The sequence below is a fragment of the Tachyglossus aculeatus genome, chromosome 11 (genome assembly GCF_015852505.1).
Source record: "Tachyglossus aculeatus isolate mTacAcu1 chromosome 11, mTacAcu1.pri, whole genome shotgun sequence".
Classification (NCBI taxonomy): Eukaryota; Metazoa; Chordata; class Mammalia; order Monotremata; family Tachyglossidae; genus Tachyglossus; species Tachyglossus aculeatus.
The window spans coordinates 42,896,298-42,917,713 of NC_052076.1; the positions used below are offsets into that span (position 1 = coordinate 42,896,298).

At 43.6% G+C, this 21,416-nt stretch overlaps 1 protein-coding gene across 2 annotated transcripts; it reads left to right on the forward strand.

Moving 5' to 3' along the window:
- The first annotated feature begins 1,879 nt into the window (after positions 1–1,879).
- On the forward strand, positions 1,880–15,167 carry LOC119935034. 2 transcript variants are annotated; one of them, XM_038754663.1, is made up of 5 exons: positions 1,880–1,977; positions 6,727–6,800; positions 8,518–8,685; positions 12,725–12,856; positions 14,896–15,167. In XM_038754663.1, exons 1-5 carry the CDS (start codon positions 1,895–1,897, stop codon positions 15,030–15,032), a joined length of 594 nt encoding a protein of 197 aa, XP_038610591.1. In that variant the 5' UTR covers positions 1,880–1,894; the 3' UTR covers positions 15,033–15,167. The 2 variants fall into 2 exon arrangements, with proteins under 2 accessions (XP_038610591.1, XP_038610592.1); XM_038754664.1 differs by having other exon boundaries at positions 8,521–8,685.
- Positions 15,168–21,416: the final 6,249 nt, after the last annotated feature.

A 21,416-nucleotide genomic window follows, 5' to 3' on the forward strand; every position in this document is an offset into this window, starting at 1 on the left:
CTCACACTCTAGAAGGGGGAGACAGAGGACAAAACATATTAACAAAATTCATTCATTCGTATTTATTGAGTGCTTACTGTGTGCGGAGGACTAAGCGCTTGGGAAGTACAAGTTGGCAACATCTAGAGCCGGTCCCTACCCAATGAATCAATCATCAATCGTATTTATTGAGCGCTTACTGGTTTAGGGCACTGGACTAAGCGCTTGGGAAGTACAAGTTGGCAACGTGTAGAGACGGTCCCTACCCAACGACGGGCTCACAGTCTAGAAGGGGGAGACAGAGGACAAAACATATTAACAAAATTCATTCATTCATTCGTATTTATTGAGCGCTTACTGTGTGCAGGGCACTGGACTAAGCGCTTGGGAAGTCCAAGTTGGCAACATCTAGAGACGGTCCCGACCCAACGACGGGCTCACAGTCTAGAAGGGGGAGACAGACAACAAAACAAAACATATTAACAAAATTCATTCATTCATTCGTATTTATTGAGCGCTTACTGTGTGCAGAGCACTGGACAAAGCGCTTGGGAAGTACAAGTTGGCAACAAAGACAGAGAACAAAACCAAACATATTATCAAAATAAAATAAATAGAATAGATATGTACAAGTAAAATAAATAGAGTAATCAATATGTACAAACATATATACAAGTGCTGTGGGGAAGGGAAGTAGGTAAGTGTGGGGGATGGAGAGGGGAACCAGGGGGAGAGGAAGGAGGGGGCTCAGTGTGGGAAGGCCTCCTGGAGGAGGTGAGCTCTCAGTAGGGCCTTGAAGGGGGGAAGAGAGCTAGCTTGGCGGATCAATCAATCAATCAATCATATTTATTGAGCGCTTACTGTGTGCAGAGCACTGCATTAAGCGATTGGGAAGTACAGGTTGGCAACATATAGAGACGGTCCCTACCCAACAGTGGGCTCACAGTCTAAAAGGGGGAGACAGAGAACAAAACCAAACATACTAACAAAATAAAATAAATAGAATAGATATGTGCAAGTAAAATAGAGTAATAAATATGCACAAACATATATACATCTATACAGGTGCTGTGGGGAAGGGAAGGAGGTAAGGCGGGGGGATGGAGAAGGGGACGAGGGGGAGAGGAAGGAGGGGGCTCAGTGTGGGAAGGCCTCCTGGAGAAGGTGAGCTCTCAGTAGGGCCTTGAAGGGGGGAATCAATCAATCAATCGTATTTATTGAGCGCTTACTGTGTGCAGAGCACTGTACTAAGCGCTTGGGAAGTCCAAGTTGGCAACATCTAGAGACAGTCCCTACCCAACAGTGGGCTCACAGTCTAAAAGGGGGAGACAGAGAACAAAACCAAACATACTAACAAAATAAAATAAATAGAATAGATATGTACAAGTAAAATAAATAAATAGAGTAATAAATATGCACAAACATATATACAGGTGCTGTGGGGAAGGGAAGGAGGTAAGGCGAGGGGATGGAGAGGGGGACAAGGGGGCTCAGTGTGGGAAGGCCTTCTGGAGGAGGTGAGCGCTCAGTAGGGCCTTGAAGGGGGGAATCAATCAATCAATCGTCTTTATTGAGCGCTTACTGTGTGCAGAGCACTGTACTAAGCGCTTGGGAAGTCCAAGTTGGCAACATCTAGAGACAGTCCCTACCCAGCAGTGGGCTCCCAGTCTGTGGGGAGGGAGGCCATTCCAGGCCAGAGGGATGACATGACCTCTGACTCCAAAGCCCGGGCCCTTTCCACTGAGCCGCGCTGCTTCTCTGCTTAAGAAATGCCATCATTATTATTTATTATTATTATTATATCCGGGTGCTGTGGGGAGGGGAGGGGGTGGGTAAGAAAGGTCCTCCCCCTTCCCGTCATGCCCGGCGGTCCGGGGGGAGTGGGGGAGGCCCGCTAGCCTTTCCCCGTCCCGTGATGCTCCGCGGCGCGGCCTGCTCCTTCCGGTGTGGGGCGGCGTGGAGGGCGGTCGCCGGGGGCAGCGGCGAGGCCGGCGGCAGGTGAGGCGATGGCGGCGGCCGCGGTTTTCTCCTGTCTTTTCCTCGGCTTATGTTGGCAGCTTGTCCTTCCCAAGCGCTTAGTACAGTGCTCTGCACACAGTGAGCGCTCAATAAGTGCGATTGATTGATTGATTGATTGATTGTCCCCGTGCGGGGCGGCCGAAGGGCTGGGGGCCGCGGTGACATGGATCCGGGCCTTGGGGCCTCCCCCAATCCCGGCCCTGACACTTGGCCGCCGTGTCACCTTGGGCGACGAGTCGCTTCGTTTCTCTAAATCCGTCCCCTCAACCCTAAAATGGGGGTGAAGACTGTGAGCCCCACGTGGGGCAACCCGATCGCCTTGTATCCCCCCCCCCCGCAGCGCTTAGGACAGTGCTTGGCACATAGTAAGCGCTTAACAACACGCCGTCGTTTTGTCCGAGCCCTGACCTTGGGGCCCGGGCTGGGCGCCCTTGTGGGCCGGGAGCGTCTCTACTCATTCATTCAATCGTAGTTTTTAAATAGTAATATTCATTCATCGAATCGTATTGATTATTATCATTAATAATTATATTATTATTAATTACATTCTTATAATAATATATCATTATAATTATAATCAAACGCAATCATTTAATATTTAATTATTAATATTTATAATCACATATATTTATCACATCCTATTATATATTATATATAATTATATATAATATTGCATAATATTATGTAATATACAATATTCTATCATAATACACAATACATATAATTATATTATGTATATTATATTACGTTATATATGTTATATTATTATAATTATAATAACTATAATAATTATCATTATTAAATTGATATTCAGTAATTAAATATTATATAATAATTATATTATAATGATAATAACATTATTGTTATTGATGATAATAATGGTGGTATTTGTTAAGTACTTACTACATGCAAAGCACTGTTCTAAGCACTGGGCATGGCCCAGTGGAAAGAGCCCGGGCTTTGGAGTCAGAGTTCATGGGTTCGCATCCCGGCTCCGCCACATGTCTGCTGTGTGACCTTGGGCAAGTCACTTGACTTCTCTGAGCCTCAGTGACATCATCATCATCATCATCATCATCAATCGTATTTATTGAGCGCCTACTATGTGCAGAGCACTGTACTAAGCGCTTGGGAAGTACAAATTGGAAACATATAGAGACAGTCCGTACCCAACAGTGGGCTCACAGTCTAAAAGGGGGAGACAGAGAACAAAACCAAACATACTAACAAAATAAAGTAAATAGAATAGATATGTACAAAAAAAATAAATAAATAGAGTAATAATAAATAAATATATAATAAATGAATAGAGTAATAAATATGTATAAACATATATACAGACCTCATCTGTAAAATGAGGATTAAGACTGTGAGCCCCCACGTGGGACAACTTGATCCCATTGTATCCCCCCAGCGCTTAGAACAGTGCTTTGCACATAGCGCTTAACAAATGCCATCATTATTATTATTATTATACACGGTGATCAGGTTGTCCCACAGGGAGCTCACAGTCTTAATCCCCATTTTCCAGAGGAGGTAACTGAGGCCCAGAGAAGTGAAGTGACTTGCCCAGAGTCACACAGCAGACAGGTGGCGGAGCAGGGATTAGAACCCGTGACCTCTGGCTCCCAAGCCCGTGCTCTTTCCACCGAGCCACGTATTTATTGAGCGCCTACCGTGTGCAGAGCACTGGACTGAGCGCTTGGGAAGGACAAGTCGGCAACATAAAGAGACGGTCACTCAACGGGCTCGCAGTCTCCTTGTACTTCCCAAGCGCTTAGCACAGTGCTCTGCACACAGTAAGCGCTCAATAAATACGATTGAATGAATGAATGAACAAAACGTTTCTAGACTGTGAGCCCACTGTTGGGTAGGGACTGTCTCTATATGTTGTCAACTTGTACTTCCCAAGCGCTTAGTACAGTGCTCTGCACACAGTAAGCGCTCAATAAATGCGATTGATTGATTGATGGCATTTATTAAGCGTTTACTATGTGCAAAGCACTGTTCTAAACGCTGGGGAGGTTACAAACAGAGCAGGTTGCCTCACGGGGGGGCTCACAGTCTTAATCCCCGTTTTACAGATGAGGGAATTGAGGCCTGGAGAAGTGAAGTGACTTTCCCAAAGTCACACAGCTGACAAGTGGCGGAGCCGGGATTTGAACCCATGACCTCTGACTCCAAAGCCCGCGCTCTTTCCAATGAGCCACGCTGCTTCTCTCTGCTTCCCTAGCGCTCAGCAATAATATTTATTATTGTAGTTATTATTCATAATAATGGCATCGTATCGTAATAGTAATGTATCGTTATAATTATATTACTATACTATTCTGTGTATTGTAATAATATTATCACAATAATCATAATTGTATCATCACGGTAATGACGATCAGCTTGTAACCTCCCAGCGCTTAGAACAGTGCTTTGCGCATAGTAAGGGCTTAATAAATGGCATCATTATTATTTGTTAAGCGCTTACTATGTGCCGAGCACTGCTCTAAGCGCTGGGGTAGATACACGGTCATCAGGCTGTCCCGCGAGGGGCTTACAGTCTTCACCCCCATTTTACAGATGAGGTCACTGAGGCCCAGGGAAGTGACTCGCCCCAAGTCACGCAGCTGGTCGGGGGCGGAGCGGGATTAGAACCCACCACCCCTGACTCCCAAACCCGGGCTCTTTCCATTAAAAGAGGGCTTTTAATTCCATTTTCTTTCCATTAAAATAAAAAGAGGGCTCCCCCTCGTCTCCCTCTCCATCCCCCCCATCTTACCTCCTTCCCTTCCCCACTGCACCTGTATATATGTTTGTACATATTTGTTACTCTATTTATTTTACTTGTGCATATCTATTCTATTTATTTTATTTTGTTAGTATGTTTGGTTTTCTTCTCTGCCTCCCCCTTTTAGACTGTGAGCCCACTGTTGAGTAGGGACTGTCTCTATATGTTGCCAACTTGTACTTCCCAAGCGCTTAGTACAGTGCTCTGCACACAGTAAGCGCTCAATAAATACGATTGATGATGATGATGATGATGATGAAGCCACGCTTCTTCCCTACGGCGCTCGGCACATAGTAAGCGCTCAGTCAATAGGATTGAATGAATGAGACAACCGCCGCCGCCCCCCTTCCCTCCCCCTCGCCGCCTTTGTCCGCTCCCGGACCCGCTCACCCGCATTGCGGGCCGAGAGGCCGCGTGAGCCAGGGGAAGCGTTTAGTACAGTGCGCTGCACGTAGTCAGCCCTCAATAAATGCCCTTTTCGGATTGATAGAGCCCGGGCCTGTCAGTCAGAAGGTCGTGGGCACCAATCCCGGCTCCGCCACTCGTCTGCTGCGCGACCTTGGGCGAGTCTTTTAGACTGTGAGCCCACTGTTGGGTAGGGACTGTCTCTATACGTTGCCAACTTGTACTTCCCAAGCGCTTAGTACAGTGCTCTGCACACAGTAAGCGCTCAATACGATTGATGATGAGTCACTTCTCGTCTCTAGGCCTCGGTTACTTCAGTGGTAAAAAGGGGGTCGAGACTGGGAGCCCCATGTCGGGCAGGGACTGTGTCCAACCCTATTTGCTTGTACCCACCCCAGCGCTTAGTGTAGAGCCTGGCACATAGGAAGCGCTCAACAAAATGCCATTATTGTCATTATTCCTTCCCCTCCCTTGGTGCCCCCTCCAAACGACCTCTGCGGCCCGTCGAAACGTTGATGGCACAAAGAGGTGTTGCCACGGGCCCCGAACCTCCCGTTTTCTTAATAAATTCAATCAATCGTGATTATCGAGTGCCTGATGGGTGCAGAACACTGTGCTAAGCGCCCGGAAAAGTACTATATCACAGGCTTGGGCCCTCCTCAAGAAAATTCGAGGGAAGCATAGCCCCCTCTCTTTAAATAGCTTGGTAAATCCTTCTCACTAGATTATAAAGACCGGGATCGCGCACCTACTACACTGCCCCGCAAGTAGGAGGTGATCAATAAGTACCATTGATCATCATCAATCGTATTTATTGAGTGCTTACTATGTGCAGAGCACTGTACTAAGCGCTTGGGAAGTACAAATTGATGGATTGATTGAGGAAATGGTGGGAACAGCTTAAGCCCCGGTGTTGAAGTTTTATGCATGCAGCCAAAAACGAAGGGGCTTTGGGATATTGGGGTAATTCCCGTATCCCTGAAAGGCACTCCCTTAAAAATATTCAGACATTTTCCGAAAGCAGGGGAGCATTTCCGTTGTAGGTGGGGAAGCCTATATTGTCATTTATGTCTTTGGGATTTGGAAAAGTGATTCCGTGCCTGCTTTTTAGTGACCTTAATTGGCAATTTCGAAAAGATCAAACCTGTTTTAGTCAGTGTGCCTGAACTAGGACCTTGGTTGATTCTTACTCCTGCCCAAATTAACCGTAACCTTAGAGTTTGCTAATTTTTCTTTGAAGCTTTTCATTGAATTTGGCCGATCTAAGTTTATGCTTGGAATTTGCGTAACGGCAGTTACGTTGGTGAACAGCATGATCCCGCTAGTTCATGAGTTAAATATTAACACTCCAAATTTAAAATTTTAAACTCTGGGTCACTTTCCAAATTTCACCTAACAAATAATTTGATTGGCATTCCTAGGAGGAAATGAAGACAATGAAGTTGCTGTAACTTTTTAAATAATGTATGGAAGAAAATAGACTATAAGAATTTTGAACATGATTCTTTGAGGCAAAAGATCTTACGTAAGTTCTTGTTTTTCAGAATGTTGACGTCTAGGGTATTTAGCCTAATTGGCAAGCGAGTAATCTCCACTTCTGTTTGCATGAGAGGACATGGTAGGTACTTTTAAATTTTAGTCAGATTACTAGTTATTTGCACGAATTGACAGTTTTCTTGAGGTGTTAACCATGTAATTGTAAAAGCATCTGTTCACAAAGTTTAATCAGGTGTTAAACTTCCCCCTTTTAGACTGTGAGCCCTTTATCGTGTAGGGACTGTCTGTCTATTTTGCCGATTTGTACTTCCCAGGCGCTTAGTACAGTGCTTGGCACAAAGTAAGCGCTCAATAAATACTAATGAATGAATGAATGGTGTTGAAATCAAGGCACTTGGTTTTATGTTTCTATTTGGAGTCTGGAGAAGCATCATGGCTTAGTGGAAAGAGCCCAGGTCTAGGAGTCAGAGGACCTGGGTTTTAATCCTGACTCTGCCACTTGCCTGCTGTGTGACCTTGGGCAAGTCTCTTCTATTCTGTGCCTGTTACCTCATCTGTAAAATGGGGATTAAGACTGTGAGCTTTATGTGGGACAGGGACTGTGCCCAACCTAGTAGTGTCTACCCCAGTGCTTGACACATGGTAAGCACTTAACAAATATCATTAAAAAAATTGTTTTCCCCATTTTTTTGAAAATGCAAATGAAAACAAAGCTAGATTTTGTTATTTTTTAAGATTTTAAACTGCCTTTTCAAGTAGCTTAAAAAATGTTTGTTTCACTGATTATGGATTTTAGCATATAATAAAATCAAGATTCCTATTTATAGTATCTTAACCCATTCATTTAGGAGTACAACGCAAAATATAGTAGAAAACAATTATGGTTATGTGTCTTGAGTTTATAGTGATTTTGATCAATTATAAAAACTTTTCTGGGGTGGGAGAGGTAAAATAGGGTAAAATTCCTCATTGTTCTTATTAAATAACAAGCACACGATAAGGCTAACACAAGAGGGAGAAGTTTGATCACCTTGTTATTACCGGATGTATCGGTATATGAATTGATTCCATGATTATAAAATAATGCTCCAGAATCGTTGTTTTTGTAGAAGCTGGCCATGGCACCGTGGGGAGAGAACAGGATGCCTGAGCCACTCACCCCATGTGCATCCCTAATGCAGGGATTAAAATTTGGAGCTTGGAGCCAGCAAACCATTTCTCAGTGCTAAAAAGCCCTTGGAAATGTGGGCATTCCGGGCACTCCCAGATTGACCAGAGGGTTATGCATGCAACCAAAAACAAAGGGACTTTAGGGTTTGGGTTATTGGGGTAATTCCTGTATCTCTCTGAACGGCACTCCTTTAAAATTATTCAGACATTTTCCGAAAGCAGGGGAGCATTTCCGTTGTAGATGGGGAAAACACATGGCGAGGAGGGGGAGTCTGTATTGTCGTTTGTCTTTGGGATTTGGAAAAGTGATTCCGTAGTGATCACTGTAGAACGATGGCCCAGTGCTGCTACTGATGATGGGGCGTGGGCTGGGAGGGTAAAAGGGAGAGCGTCGGCATTCTTCCGTCTCCTACCAGTGAAGGTTGGAGTATGGAGAGGGCATGAAGCAAAGAAGACAACCAGCAAGTACTTAATTATGCTGGCGGTGATGGTGAAGTTCCCTCTGGGCTAGGCGATTGGGGAGTGGGAGGATAAAATATATTTTCTGAAGACATTCCCTTGAGACAGGAACAGTTGTCGTGTGCACACAAGAACTCAGGAGATAACTGGAAAGTTCTCGAAACTGCATTTTTTTTTTTACTTGGACTTTTCCCTTTCTCTATGGAAAGCAGGTGTTGTGAAAACTGACGAGTATAGCCTCCCTAGTTATGTTGATCGCCGAGATTATCCTCTGCCTGATGTGGCCCATGTGAGGGACCTCTCCGCTGACCAGAAGGCCTTGAAAGAGAAGGAGAAGGCAGCGTGGAGCAGTCTTTCCAATGATGAAAAGCTTGGATGTAGGTATTTGTAAAGACTAGAAAAGAAATTCTAAAGGCGTGTATTTATCTGTAATGGGATAGCCTCAAAAATGCTCTACTGTCAGTTCTGAAAAAGCTAGTTTAATTTGGCACGGTGTTTTTTTAACTAGTTAAGTTAGTCACTTGGTTCCATAGTTTAAAGCATTGCCAACTTGAACCGTGGTTCCCCCCCTTCCCCCAGTTGCTGGCTTCAGGGAGCACATTGTTGTTTCTTCAGACTTTCAGTTTTATAGTTTCTTAACTGTCTCCTTCACCATTTCAGTTCTTGATTTTGGTAACTCACTTTTTTGACTTTGGATTGTCAGCTCCTTGAGGTCAGGATTGGGTCATCTAACTCTTGTTCTGTCCCAAGTTCTTAGTTCAGTGCTGTGCACTGAGTAGGTCTCAGTGTTATTGGTTGCCTACTTATCTAAATGAACAGCTGAATTAACCAAAACAATTCCTTAAGTGTAATATCCTCTATACCGTAAACACGGCTGAGCAGGGAATGTGTCTGCCAATTCTGTTGTTTCTGCTGAGCGCTTAGCGCAGGACTCTGCACACAGTAAACCCTCAGTAAATACCATTGATTGTCTGTAGGCCCGGTAAGTAGGAGCCTGGTACATGTTTTATTTTCACCTGTACCCTAAGGTTAAATTTCTCAGTATCCTAGATCATAATGAGCTTAAAAAGAATTTTAATGTACTCTGTTTCCATTTCTTTCCTTTGTGTTCCGTTTTCATGGGACTCTGTGAGGATTTTGAAGTGATTGGTTCATAAGCGCTCAGCACACACTCAGCGATCAATAAGTATGATTGATATTTCTTCGCCTACTGATCATAATAATAATTATGGTGTTTAAGCTTACTATGTGCCAAGCACTGTTCTAATCACTAGGGTAAGATGCAGGGTAATCAGGTTGTCCCATGTGGGGCTCACAGTCTTAATCCCCATTTTACAGATGAGGTAATTGAGACACAGAGAAGTTAAGTGGCTTGCCCATGGTCACACAGCAAACAGATGGCAGAGCTGGGATTAGAACCCATGTCCTCTGACTCCCAAGCCCATGCTGTTTCCACTAAACCACGGTGCTTCTCTAAGGAAGTGGAAAGGGTATTTGGGGACAGAAGAGGGAGAGGGTGACTTTGGGAAATGTGGGGGGGACTAAAGCAAACAGTGCAGTCAGATCAAATTTCTGTGGATTTAATGGCTTTTGAGAACTATTTGCAAGATTGACCCAGTAGAACTGGGTAGCACTGTAGAACATTTTCAGATTTCAGCCCAGGCAGTAAGTGTGGTTTAGTATTTAAAATGAAGTCTACAGTTTGGCTTTGGAGACTTGGATAAGCCTCCTACATTTGTATGTAAATATCGAAATAGCTTCCAGAAAGAACACCACCACCTTTTCAGATAGCTTAAATGTATTCCTATGCATATATTATTGTATATAATATATATTTATGGTGGTGAAAACTGTAAGCTTTTGTCCTGTACCAGCTTCTGCAGAATCGCCTCTGACCAGAGGACCTCAGTTTCCAATGGATGGAACAAAATGATTTTTAAAAATTGCCTCCTTGCTTACCACAGTGTTGAAATTGTAAATGAAGTGATTTAAACATTCCCCAGCCTGTAATTCATTGTTGCAGATTTAAATGTCAATTTGCTGTAGGAGAGAGTTCAGCAAAAATTCTGCGTGTCTTTGAGCGAATCATTATTTCTCAGTGTTTGCCAGTTTTCTGAGACTGTTGATTTGGAACCAGATTCTCTCCATACCCTAGGCATCATTTGTAACTTCCCTGAACTTAGCACCGTGCTTCTTACAAAGTAAGCACTTGAGTATTATTTTTTTAAAAAAATTACTGTTCAAAAGAAATTGAGGTTAAAAACAGCACAGGTTGAAACTAAAAACCACGCAGTAGATGGCACTGAGCCAAGTCATAAAGATTGCAATAGCCTTAACACACTGCTTTGCACATTTTTAATGAGCCGAGGCCCCATTAAAATCACACCTCCGGGAAGCCTTCCCTGACTATCTCTTCATTTCCCCACCCTTCTGTGCCACCTATACATTTAAGCCTATACCTCTTTTTGATTTTCTCTCCACTCCAGCCCTATAGCCGTTACCTGCCTATACTTTTATTTTAAGCTCATTGTGCGCTGGGAATGTGTCTGTTACATTGTATTATCCCAAGCTCTTAGTACAGTGCTCTGCACCCAGTAAGTGCTCCTAAATACGATGGGTTTATTGATTGATTTTACTATCTGTCTCTCAGCAGCATGGCTTAGTGGGTAGAGCACAGCCTTGAGAGTAGGAAGGACCTGGGTTCTAATTCTGGCTCTGCCACATGTCTTCTGTGTGACCTTAGACAAGTCACTTCTCTGTGTCTCTTACCTCATCTGTAAAATGGGGATGAAGACTGTGAGTCCCATGTGGAACAGGGATTACGTCCACCCTGATTAACTTGTATCTACCCCAACACTTGAACAGTAAACGCTCAATAAATACGATTGAATGAAACATGCTTGGCACATAGTAGGAGCTTAACAAGTACCATAATTATAATTATAGTGGGCAGGAATTGTCTACCAACTCGATCGAATTGTACTCTACCAAGCACTTAATACAGTACTCTGTACAGAGTAAGCACTTAATAAATACTATTTAAAAATACCTTTGATTGATGGAAAGGGAGCTCCTAGTTTCAGTTGCTGAAACAATTCCAGGTGGTCTAATTTACTTGTAGCAGGAGGTCACTTCTAACAGGAGGACTTCAGAGGAATCTGGGGAAAAGGGGATACGGGCGGAGGGCCTTCAACAGAATTGATTGTATACATCACTGCTCCCATCAGTCTTTAATTGTCATCAGAGCATTTCAGCTATATTTGCGTAAAGTTTTAGTGGAATGATGCACATGAAAATGTCCTTTGAATAGGCCATCTTCAAATGGCGGGTTGGTAGACTGCTTCATTATGTTCTCCTCAATGTGACTGTTTTGGAATTTTGACATGCCTGGTTACCTTTAGGTAAGTGTAGACACTTATCCACAATGGAAATACTAAGCTGCTCCGTGTAGACACTTATCCACAATGGAAATACTAAGCTGCTCCGTGGATAGACTTTCAGGCACATTTTCCAAGTGAATCATCATTGGGCTTTGTGTTCCTGGGCATTGTTAATCAGTCATATTTATTGGACGCTTAATGATGATGATGATGGTATTTGTTAAGCGCTTACTATGTACGAGGTACTGTTCAAAGCGCAGGGGAGGATACAAGCCAATTAGATTGGACACAGTCCCTTTCCCATGTGGGGCTCACCATTTCAATCCCCATTTTACAGACAAGGTAACTGAGACACAGAGAAGGGAAGTGACTTGCCCAAGATCACACCACAGATAAGTGGCAGAGTGGGGATTAGAACCCACGACCTCTGGAATGTGTGCAGAGCACTGTCCCAAGTATTTAGGAGAGTACAGTATAACAGTAGATACGTTCCCTGTCCATCATGAGCTTACAGTCCAGAGGACTAGTCATGTAGCTATTATTCCAGTCATACGATTCCACTTATTCCAACGGCATCTTTTTGTGAAATCTGTGCAAAAACTTACTGTAGCTGATTGGTGGGAATATATCCTAAGTAAACTGGATTTTGGGAAGACAAAAATTAGTCCTGCAGTACCTTGTGTCTTTAGGTAAATGACTCAGGGAAGTTTTACAAATTTAGACCCTCAGGTCACTCTGGCCGTGAAACTAGAGACACTTGAAAAATTAACTGCTGCCAAGTACGCTTGATTTCAATCATGCTCAAGACTTGCATGACATCTCGAGTCAAGGCTTTAATTGTTATTTTGGTTCAGGGTAGTTCCTAAATTACTTTGGAGTTGAGTACCGTCAATTGTCTGATTCACATGGGGGTTTGCAGTCTCAAAGAACCCTGCATTATGAAATACAGCCTTCGCTGATTCCAGTGAGAGCACCATGATCTTCTCGTTGTCAGGTTCTTTTATAGTCATTCTTTTGTCATTTTCTTCCCGTCCAGTATATCGCATCAAATTCAATGAGAGTTACGCTGAAATGAATAGAGGCACAAATGAGTGGAAGACTGTTATAGGGGGTGCGTTGTTCTTCATGGGTCTCACTGCTCTCTTCATCATCTGGGAAAAATTCTATGGTAAGTGCAAGACTGTGTGAAAATGATTTTAGATATTAACTCCAGGGAGGGTTAATTAGACACCTTGTAACTATGTGAAAGAGTACATATTTTAAAATTCCCATCTGGCCTTTCAAATAGTAAATCATTCTTATCAGTAGAGCTTCACTTGCATTGTTCGAACTGCCGGTCGGATTTGCTGCCACAGAGGCAACTGTATGAGGATTGAATTGAACTAACACTCTTTACTTTTAGAGTCATCATGGAAACTAGGGAGGAAGCGTGGGTGCCGACATTTCTCTCACCTTGTCTTTCTTGCTAGAGGTGGTGGGAAAATAATTCATATTTAGGCCCTTGGGCAAAATTAAAGCATGGAGTTCTTTCCTTCATAATAGTCTCCCTTTCAAGTAGGATAGAGGGTGCTGATTAAAGTTTCAAATGTCAAGCACCAAAGCTATAGGAATCTCCACATTCAGGGTAGTCCTGAAACTTAGGGACCCCCTAAATACCAGGGACACATCCCCACGGTGGCCAGGAGGTATTGGGGTGTTAGAGACTGTCAGCAAATATTAACACAAACAATTAAAATGGGCTTGGAAAGGTATTCTGTAAGAACCAATCAGGTCTATTGTGGAAGTATAGCATCTTGAGGATCTTTTCATCCCTTGACTGTTCATAGGAATCCTCTCCCTGTTCCTTTTTTTTCCCCCCTTGGTTCTTTAGAAACTGATATAATATGTACAAGGAAAAGGTTTCAGGCAAAAGTAGAATTGTGTCTCTGGTTAAAAGACAATTCCACAGTCTTCTGTATCTTATGGGTCAGAGTAGTTTTCAATTTCCGTACGCCGCTTTCTTTGTATTCAGTGACTATGAACGTTTTATCTGTCTGATATGAGTATTTACTTTAAAGTTGGTCTGTGAAAGTGCATGGCAACAGTCAGAAATGGTCAGTTATTTCCATTAAAATTAGGAAAAACTGTAGATAATGGTATTTATTCAAAATCTGTTGTTGGACAGTATCGTGAGTAGCCGTATTCCTAAAAAAGGTTTGGGTATTACTGCTATACCTGTTCTCATGGGGAGCCCATTGTTAACTTTCATTCTTTTTCCATTAATGTCTGTCTCTTTAACAGTGTCATGTCTCTGCCCGAGCCCAGGATATTTTCCGGCTGTGCCAAAAGGGACAGTCTGATTTATTATCAACATATGGTGCTCATACTGTTAATTGAGCGGTGGTTCCAGCACTTAGAATAGTGCCTTGCACATAGTAAGCGCTTAGTAAATGCCATTATTATTATTATTATTAAATGCAGAATGCTTTGTTGAAGTGCAGCGTATATCTCCCTAATGATGTGAAGATGGCTTCTTCCCCATCAACTCAGTCATGCATCATAAACCTGTTTACGAGCCCTCTTAGGGAGCATTTGCCACTAAACATTTTGACCCCAGGCAGTTAGGTTCCCTTGCTTCTCAAGATGGAAAACTTGGAACCCAATTTGTCCACTAAACCCTGATTTTGGGCTGCCAGCTCCCCGTTAATCTACTAAGAGGGAGGGCTGCTTACCTCTTTGGCCTCTTCCCCGCTGACAACTGTTGTGATTTTATGATCTCTTGTTAAGCTAAGCATCCTAGCTGTCTTCTCCGTTCTGCTCTTCCAACCTGCGTTGGTATTGCCAGAGTGCAGCCCATAATCTGTGACTGCCTCTGCTAGACCAGTAATCTGAACCCTGGATCTCTATGAATAGCTACGGGGAGAGGCGGCGGGGAATAAATAATAATAATGATGGCATTTGCTAAGCGCTTAATATGTACAAAGCACTGTTCTACGTGCTGTGGGGGATACAAGGTGATCATGTCCCACGTGGCAGCAATAAAAAAAAAGAAGCAAAAACCTCCAGGAAAGGGAATTTTAGCTCATGGGGGTAGTTCTACCTTTCCATTAGCCGCGTGAGAGAGCTCAGTTGCTTGTCCAGTTTCTAATAATGCCTTGCGACAGGGGCTCTCTGCTTTTCCAGTGTAAAAAAATTCATGTCTCCTTCCCGATTGTTTTGATCTTGTAGTTTATGGGCCTGTCCCTCATACCTTTTCTGAAGAATGGGTGGCCATGCAAACCAAGAGAATGCTGGACATGAAGGCTAATCCCATCCAGGGCTTTTCTGCCAAGTGGGACTACGAAAAGAACGAGTGGAAGAAATAAGAAGAATCCTGGGATCGTGACTGCTCTTTGCTTGAACTGTAACCTGTTCCATCGTACATGTTACCTTTCTGTGTACTTACTGGAACCTTCCATGTAAAACAAAAACTGCTAATAAACGACTGGTTTACTTGAAAATGTGGTGGTTTGGTGTTTGTAGACAAGCCAGACTATTTCTATGTGAAGTACTGTAATAATAATAATAATGATGGCATTTGTTAAGCGCTTACTATGTGCAACGCACTGTTCTAAGCGCTGGGGAGGATACAAGGTGATCAGGTTGCCCCACGTGGGGCTCAGTCTTAATCCCCATTTTACAGATGTAGTAACAGGCACAGAGAAGTTAAGTGACTTGCCCAAAGCCACACAGCTGACAAGTGGTGGTGCCAGGATTTGAACCTGTGACCTCTGACTTCCAAGCCTGTGCTCTTCCCATTGAGCCACACTGCACAGTACCTTAAGGAGAAATATTATTTACTTTTCACTTAGAAAATGTTTTTTATTAAGTAACGAATGCAAGCAAACAAACAGAAAATGCAGTGATTGCCCCAACTTTTTTTTAAAGCAGAGTCTTATTTTTATAGGGCATGAGAGCCCCTGAATTAAAGGTACATTTTAAAGTGCTTCAGTATGGTACTGCTTCAATTTTTTATTGGGAGTTTTATATCGTAGTAAACGGAAATTTATGCTGATGTGAGCTTTTAACTGAACCATTGGCCCTGGGGGTCCCAACCATTAAGTGCCGATATATTTTTCATTAGCACTTATCTTTCGGAATTCCTGACTCTGTTGCCGAAGCTTTAACTGAAGCAGCCTGAAGAAAATGTATTTAAGTATTCTTCTAGGCAACCAGAAGTTATCCCTGTTACATAAAAATCCGGAGATCACTATCTTTACGGAAAAAAATCCTTGTCAGTATGCTCCACCAGTAAGACTTAAGTAGGGAATTACTGCAGAAAGTATAAACCTGTTTTAATTGCTTGACAGCATAAATTAATTCCTTCCAAATGTTTTAACCTTTTTCCCTGGATCTGGCTAGATTTCAAGTAGGCACTCGTGTGGAGCTGAATGAGATTACTGCTGTTCTGTAGACATGAGAGAAGTTTATGTTTTCATAAATAATTTGTGGATTGTTTGGTTTGCTAGTAACCGATCCTTTTGTGTGTGGTGGGGGATAAGGGTGGACTTTTGGGTACACAGCCCTTTTTTACTTATTCTGCGCCACAGCTTTCCAGTAGTGATTTAGGGGCCAAAACTTAGAAGGAACAAAGGTTTTGCATTAGCTTTCAGAATGAAAAATAACCAATCGTTGAAATCACGAGGGCACAGAATAAGGGGATAGTGTAACAGCCTTGTTTAGTTTCCAAACCCATTATGTCTAATGATAAGGAAACACACTTCTCTTCAAAATATAAAAGACATATTTTGCTTATGAGTGTCAGGATCCATTTAGCAAGTAAGTTTTAAAATCGTCTTGTAAATGGGAACACAAAGTAGGTTCAAGAGGGGTTTGGGTGAATAGGTGAATGAGTGATCCAAATAAGTTGATAGAGGGAAAGTTAAGATCAGTAGCAAGGATAACCATTCCACAGATGATCTAAGCACGGATGGACCTATGACTGATCCAGTTGATACCGTCATCATCATCAATCGTATTTATTGAGCGCTTACTGTGTGCAGAGCACTGTACTAAGCGCTTGGGAAGTACAGCCGTGTGGATCGGATATTGCCTTCCCCATGTCAATACACCAATAACTAATTTTCCAAGAGCGTGAGCCTGGGAGACCGAGGACCTGGGTTCTAATCCCAGGTCTGCCACTTACCTCTTGCGTGACCTTGGGCAAGTCATTTCAATGTGCCTCAGCTCCTTCATCTACAAAATGGGGCTCTAATACCTATGCTTCCTCCTACTTAGACTGCAAGCCCCATTTGGGATATGTTTATCTTGTGAGTGCATAACCACTGTTATTATCACTACTTTATCAGCATAATTTACTTGCCCAAAGGGTGCAGTTGGGCGTCTATTTCCCAGGCTTTCTTAACCAGCATTTTAGAGCGCTTCCATCATCATCAGTGGCATTTACTGAGTGCCTACCATTTGCAGAACACTATTAAGCTCTTAGGACTGTACAATTCATTGCATGCTGGCTCCAAATTGACTTGGAAGTTTCACGTAGTTATTCCTACCTCTAAAATTGGAACTATATGTAGTAAATGAGCTTCTGAAACCTTTCCTGAAACAAGCACTCAAGTGTTTATTTCTGGCTTGGTCCAGTCCGCTTTTTGGTGGTATGGCCCGGGCAGATAAATCGGTAGCCAAGAGGCCAGCGGGCTACTGGTCAACCATGCTATTTATTTTACTTGTACATATCTATTCTATTTTGTTAATATGTTTGGTTTTGTTCTCTGTCTCCCCCTTCTAGACTGTGAGCCCACTGTTGGATTGGGACTGTCTCTATATGTTGCCAACTTGTACTTCCCAAGCGCTTAGTACAGTGCTCTGCACCCAGTAAGCGCTCAATAAATACGATTGATTGATTATTATGGGCCGGGCACTGTACTAAGCGCTGGGGTAGGTACAAGCTAATCAGGTTGGACACAGTCTATGTTCCACCTAGGGCTCACAGTCTGAATCTCCATTTTACAGATGAGGTAACTGAGGCCCAGAGGAATGAAGCGACTTATCTGAGGTCTCCCGGCAGACAAGCGGCAGGGCCAGGATCAGAATCCAGAAAGGCCCGTGTTCTTTCCGCCAGGCCATGCTGCTTCTCACCGTTGCTTCAGTCAAGTCGGCCCACTCTGATTACATCCTGTGCTGCAGTTTGAACATGACTGGTGAGGATGAGAGTACACAAGCCACTAATAATCAATTCCTCTGTGCAGGTTCTGAGGCTTCAAAATCAAGGCTCACTTGTCATTCCTTAGAGATGACTCCGTCATCATTCATCTAGTCTGTAAGCTTCCTGCCACCCGGGAACGTGTCTTCCAACTCTTTCCTATTATACTCTCCCAAGCGCTTAGTGATAATAATAATGATAGCATTTATTAAGCGCTTACTGTGTGCAAAGCACTGTTCTAAGCGCTGGGGAGGTTAAAAGGGGATCAGGTTGTCCCACGGGGGGCTCACAGTGTTCATCCCCGTTTTACAGATGAGATAACAGGCGCGGAGAAGTTAACTGACTTGCCCAAAGTCACACAGCTGACAAGTGCCAGAGCTGGATTTGAACCCATGACCTCTGACTCCAAAGCCCGTGCTCTTTCCACTGAGTGCTCAATAAATGTGATCAAGATTGTTGCCAATTTGTACTTCCCAAGCGCTTAGTACAGTGCTCTGCATGTAGTAAGTGCTCAATAAATACGATTGATTGATTGATTCAAGCTATAATTTGGGTAACTACAGCTGAGCTTATCCGCAATTTGAGGAACACTAGCCCAGTGTGAGCCTTGCCCTTGGGCTCCGTCCTCACTTGCTCTCCTGCTGCTTAGGACTCTTCAAGCTTGGGAAAGGGGTAGTAGTACTCCACCGAGTAGCGTGGCTCAGTGGAAAGAGCCCGGGCTTTGGAGTCAGAGGTCATGGGTTCAAATCCCGACTCCACCAGTTGTCAGCTGTGTGACTTTGGGCAAGTCACTTAACTTCTCTGGGCCTGAGTTCCCTCATCTGTAAAATGGGATTAAGACTGTGAGCCCCCCGTGGGACAACCTGATCACCTTGTATCCTCCCCAGCGCTTAGAACAGTGCTTTGCACACAGTAAGCTTGAGAAGCAGCGCGGCTCCGTGGAAAGAGCCCGGGCTTTGGAGTCAGAGATCACAGGTTCGAATCCCGGCTCCGCCACCTGTTTGCTGTGTGACCTTGGGTAAGTCCCTTAACTTCTCTGAGCCTCAGTTACCTCATCTGTAAAATGGGGAGTAAGACTGTGAGCCCCACATGGGACAACCTCATTACCTTGTTTCCCCTCCCCAGCGCTTAGAACAGTGATTTGCACATAGTAAGCGGTTAACAAATGCCATTACTAGAGAAGCAGCGTGGCTCAGTGGACAGAGCCCGGGCTTTGGAGTCAGAGGTCATGGGTTCAAATCCCGGCTCCGCCAATTGTCAGCTGTGTGACTTTGGGCAAGTCACTTAATTTCTCTGTGCCTCAGTGACCTCATCTGTAAAACGGGGATTAAGACTGTGAGCCCCCCGTGGGACAACCTGATCGCCTTGTAACCTCCCCAGCGCTTAGAACAGTGCTTTGCACATAATAAGCGCTTAATAAATGCCATCATTATTTTTATTTTTATTAGTAGTAGTAGAGTTTCATTCCCACTAAGGGGGCTCACCAAAGCAATCCAGGACAAAGCATAACCTCGTTGCGTCCACAGCAAGGGAATGGCTAGCGAAGGGGCCTGGCGGAGATGAGCTGCTGTGCTAGAAAACGGTATCTGAAAATCGTAAATTTCATCGTGGAGGGTGGGAGGAGGCCCTTGAGTCAGGATTATTAAGAGTTGGGGTCATGTGAAGAAGGAACCATTAATAATAATAAAGATTATGGTGTTGGTTAAGTGCTTACTATGAGCCAGTCACTGGACTAAGCGCTGGAGTAGGTACGAGTTAGGTTGGACACACTCCCTGTCCCACTCGGGGCTCGCAGTCAAAGTCCCCATTTTACAGATGAGGGAACTGAGGCACAGAGAAGTGAAGTGACTTACCCAGGGTCACACAGCAGACAAGTGGTGGAGACAGAATTAGAACCCATGGCCTAACCTGGTATTTTGTGAATGTTTTCTCTGGGGAGAGCTTGGAACAGTACAAAACAATTGAATTGGTAAATATAATCATCATCAATCGTATTTATTGAGCGCTTACTGTGTGCAGAGCACTGTACTAAGCGCTTGGGAAGTACAAGTTGGCAACATATAGAGACAGTCCCTACCCAGCAGTGGGCTCACAGTCTAGAAGGGGGAGACAGAGAACAAAACCAAACATACTAACGAAATAAAATAAATAGAATAGTAATCCTGACCTTAAGGGTGAGTAGGGTACTGAGATGGAGAGTTGCAAAAAAGGAATAAAGACCATTGGTAACATTAGGTTTTTAGTTTGTTTCTCCCTAGTTTCAGGGAATTTTAAAATTTAGGTAGCTTTCATTTATTCAGTATCTTTACTCAGCCTGGCTTAGTGGAAGGAGCACGGGATTGGGAGTCAGAGGTTGTGGGTTCTAATCCTGACTCAGCCACTTATCAGCTGTGTGGCTTTGGGCAACTCACTTAACTTCTCTGTGCCTTAGTTACCCTATCTGTAAAAAGGGGATTAAGACTGTGAGCCCCAAGTGGGACAACCTGATTACCTTGTATCTACCCCAGCGCTTAGAACAGCAGTTGGCACATAGGAAGCACTTAACAGTACCCATCATCATCATCACCCCAATTTTTTTCAGTGACATATTTTGCGGAGATACGCAGAGAGTGAATTTGCCTTGTGTAGTGTCAGATGTGTAGAATAGAATAATGTGTCCCTGAAGTTTAAAGAATCTTTACCAGCCAGTGAAATGCTGCTGCCATCTGTTGTGGAACATGCAATTACGGTGAACCTAGAAATATCTCTTAACCTTCTACAAACTAAATTGCAGTAATTATGACTCATCTGTTCATGTACTCTATAATAAGTTCCTCATTTCATTGCAGCCAAAGGCCTGTTGAGGAGAGAACACTTTTACAGATTCAGGAATGGAGCTTTGGTTAGAGCGATTTTTGTCATTTTGTACTAAGCTTCTTTCTATCGGTCAGTGTTTTGACCTAGGGGAATGAAGAGCCAGTTAGCAAATATGTAGGATGTACTTCTTTCACTTAGTGGCTGGATGGTTGTTCTGTTGGTTATTGCTTTAAGAAGTTAGGGTAAGAGGTGAGGGAGATTGGGAGGATTCTGGCATAACAAAATGGAGTATTTACTCTGACAAAGGCTATTCTATTTATTTTATTTTGTTAGTATGTTTGGTTTTGTTCTCTGTCTCCCCCTTTTAGACTGTGAGCCCACTGTTGGGTAGGGACTGTCTCTATGTGTTGCCAGTTTGTACTTCCCAAGCGCTTAGTACAGTGCTCTGCACATAGTAAGCGCTCAATAAATACGATTGATGATGATGATGGTTGGCATGGCTTAGTGGAAAGAGCATGGGACCGGGAATCAGGATTCTGGTCCCAATTCTGCCACAGGACTGCTGTGTGCCTAGGGTAAGTCCCTTACCCTTCTAGGCCTCAGTATCCTCCTCTGAAAAGTGGGAAGACGATAGTTTGCTCTCCATACCTTGGTCCGTAAGCCCCGTGAGGTACAGGGGCTAAAGGTTGAACCACTTATATTAGATCCATCCCACCATTTAAAATATGGGCACTTAATAAATGTCATAACTGAA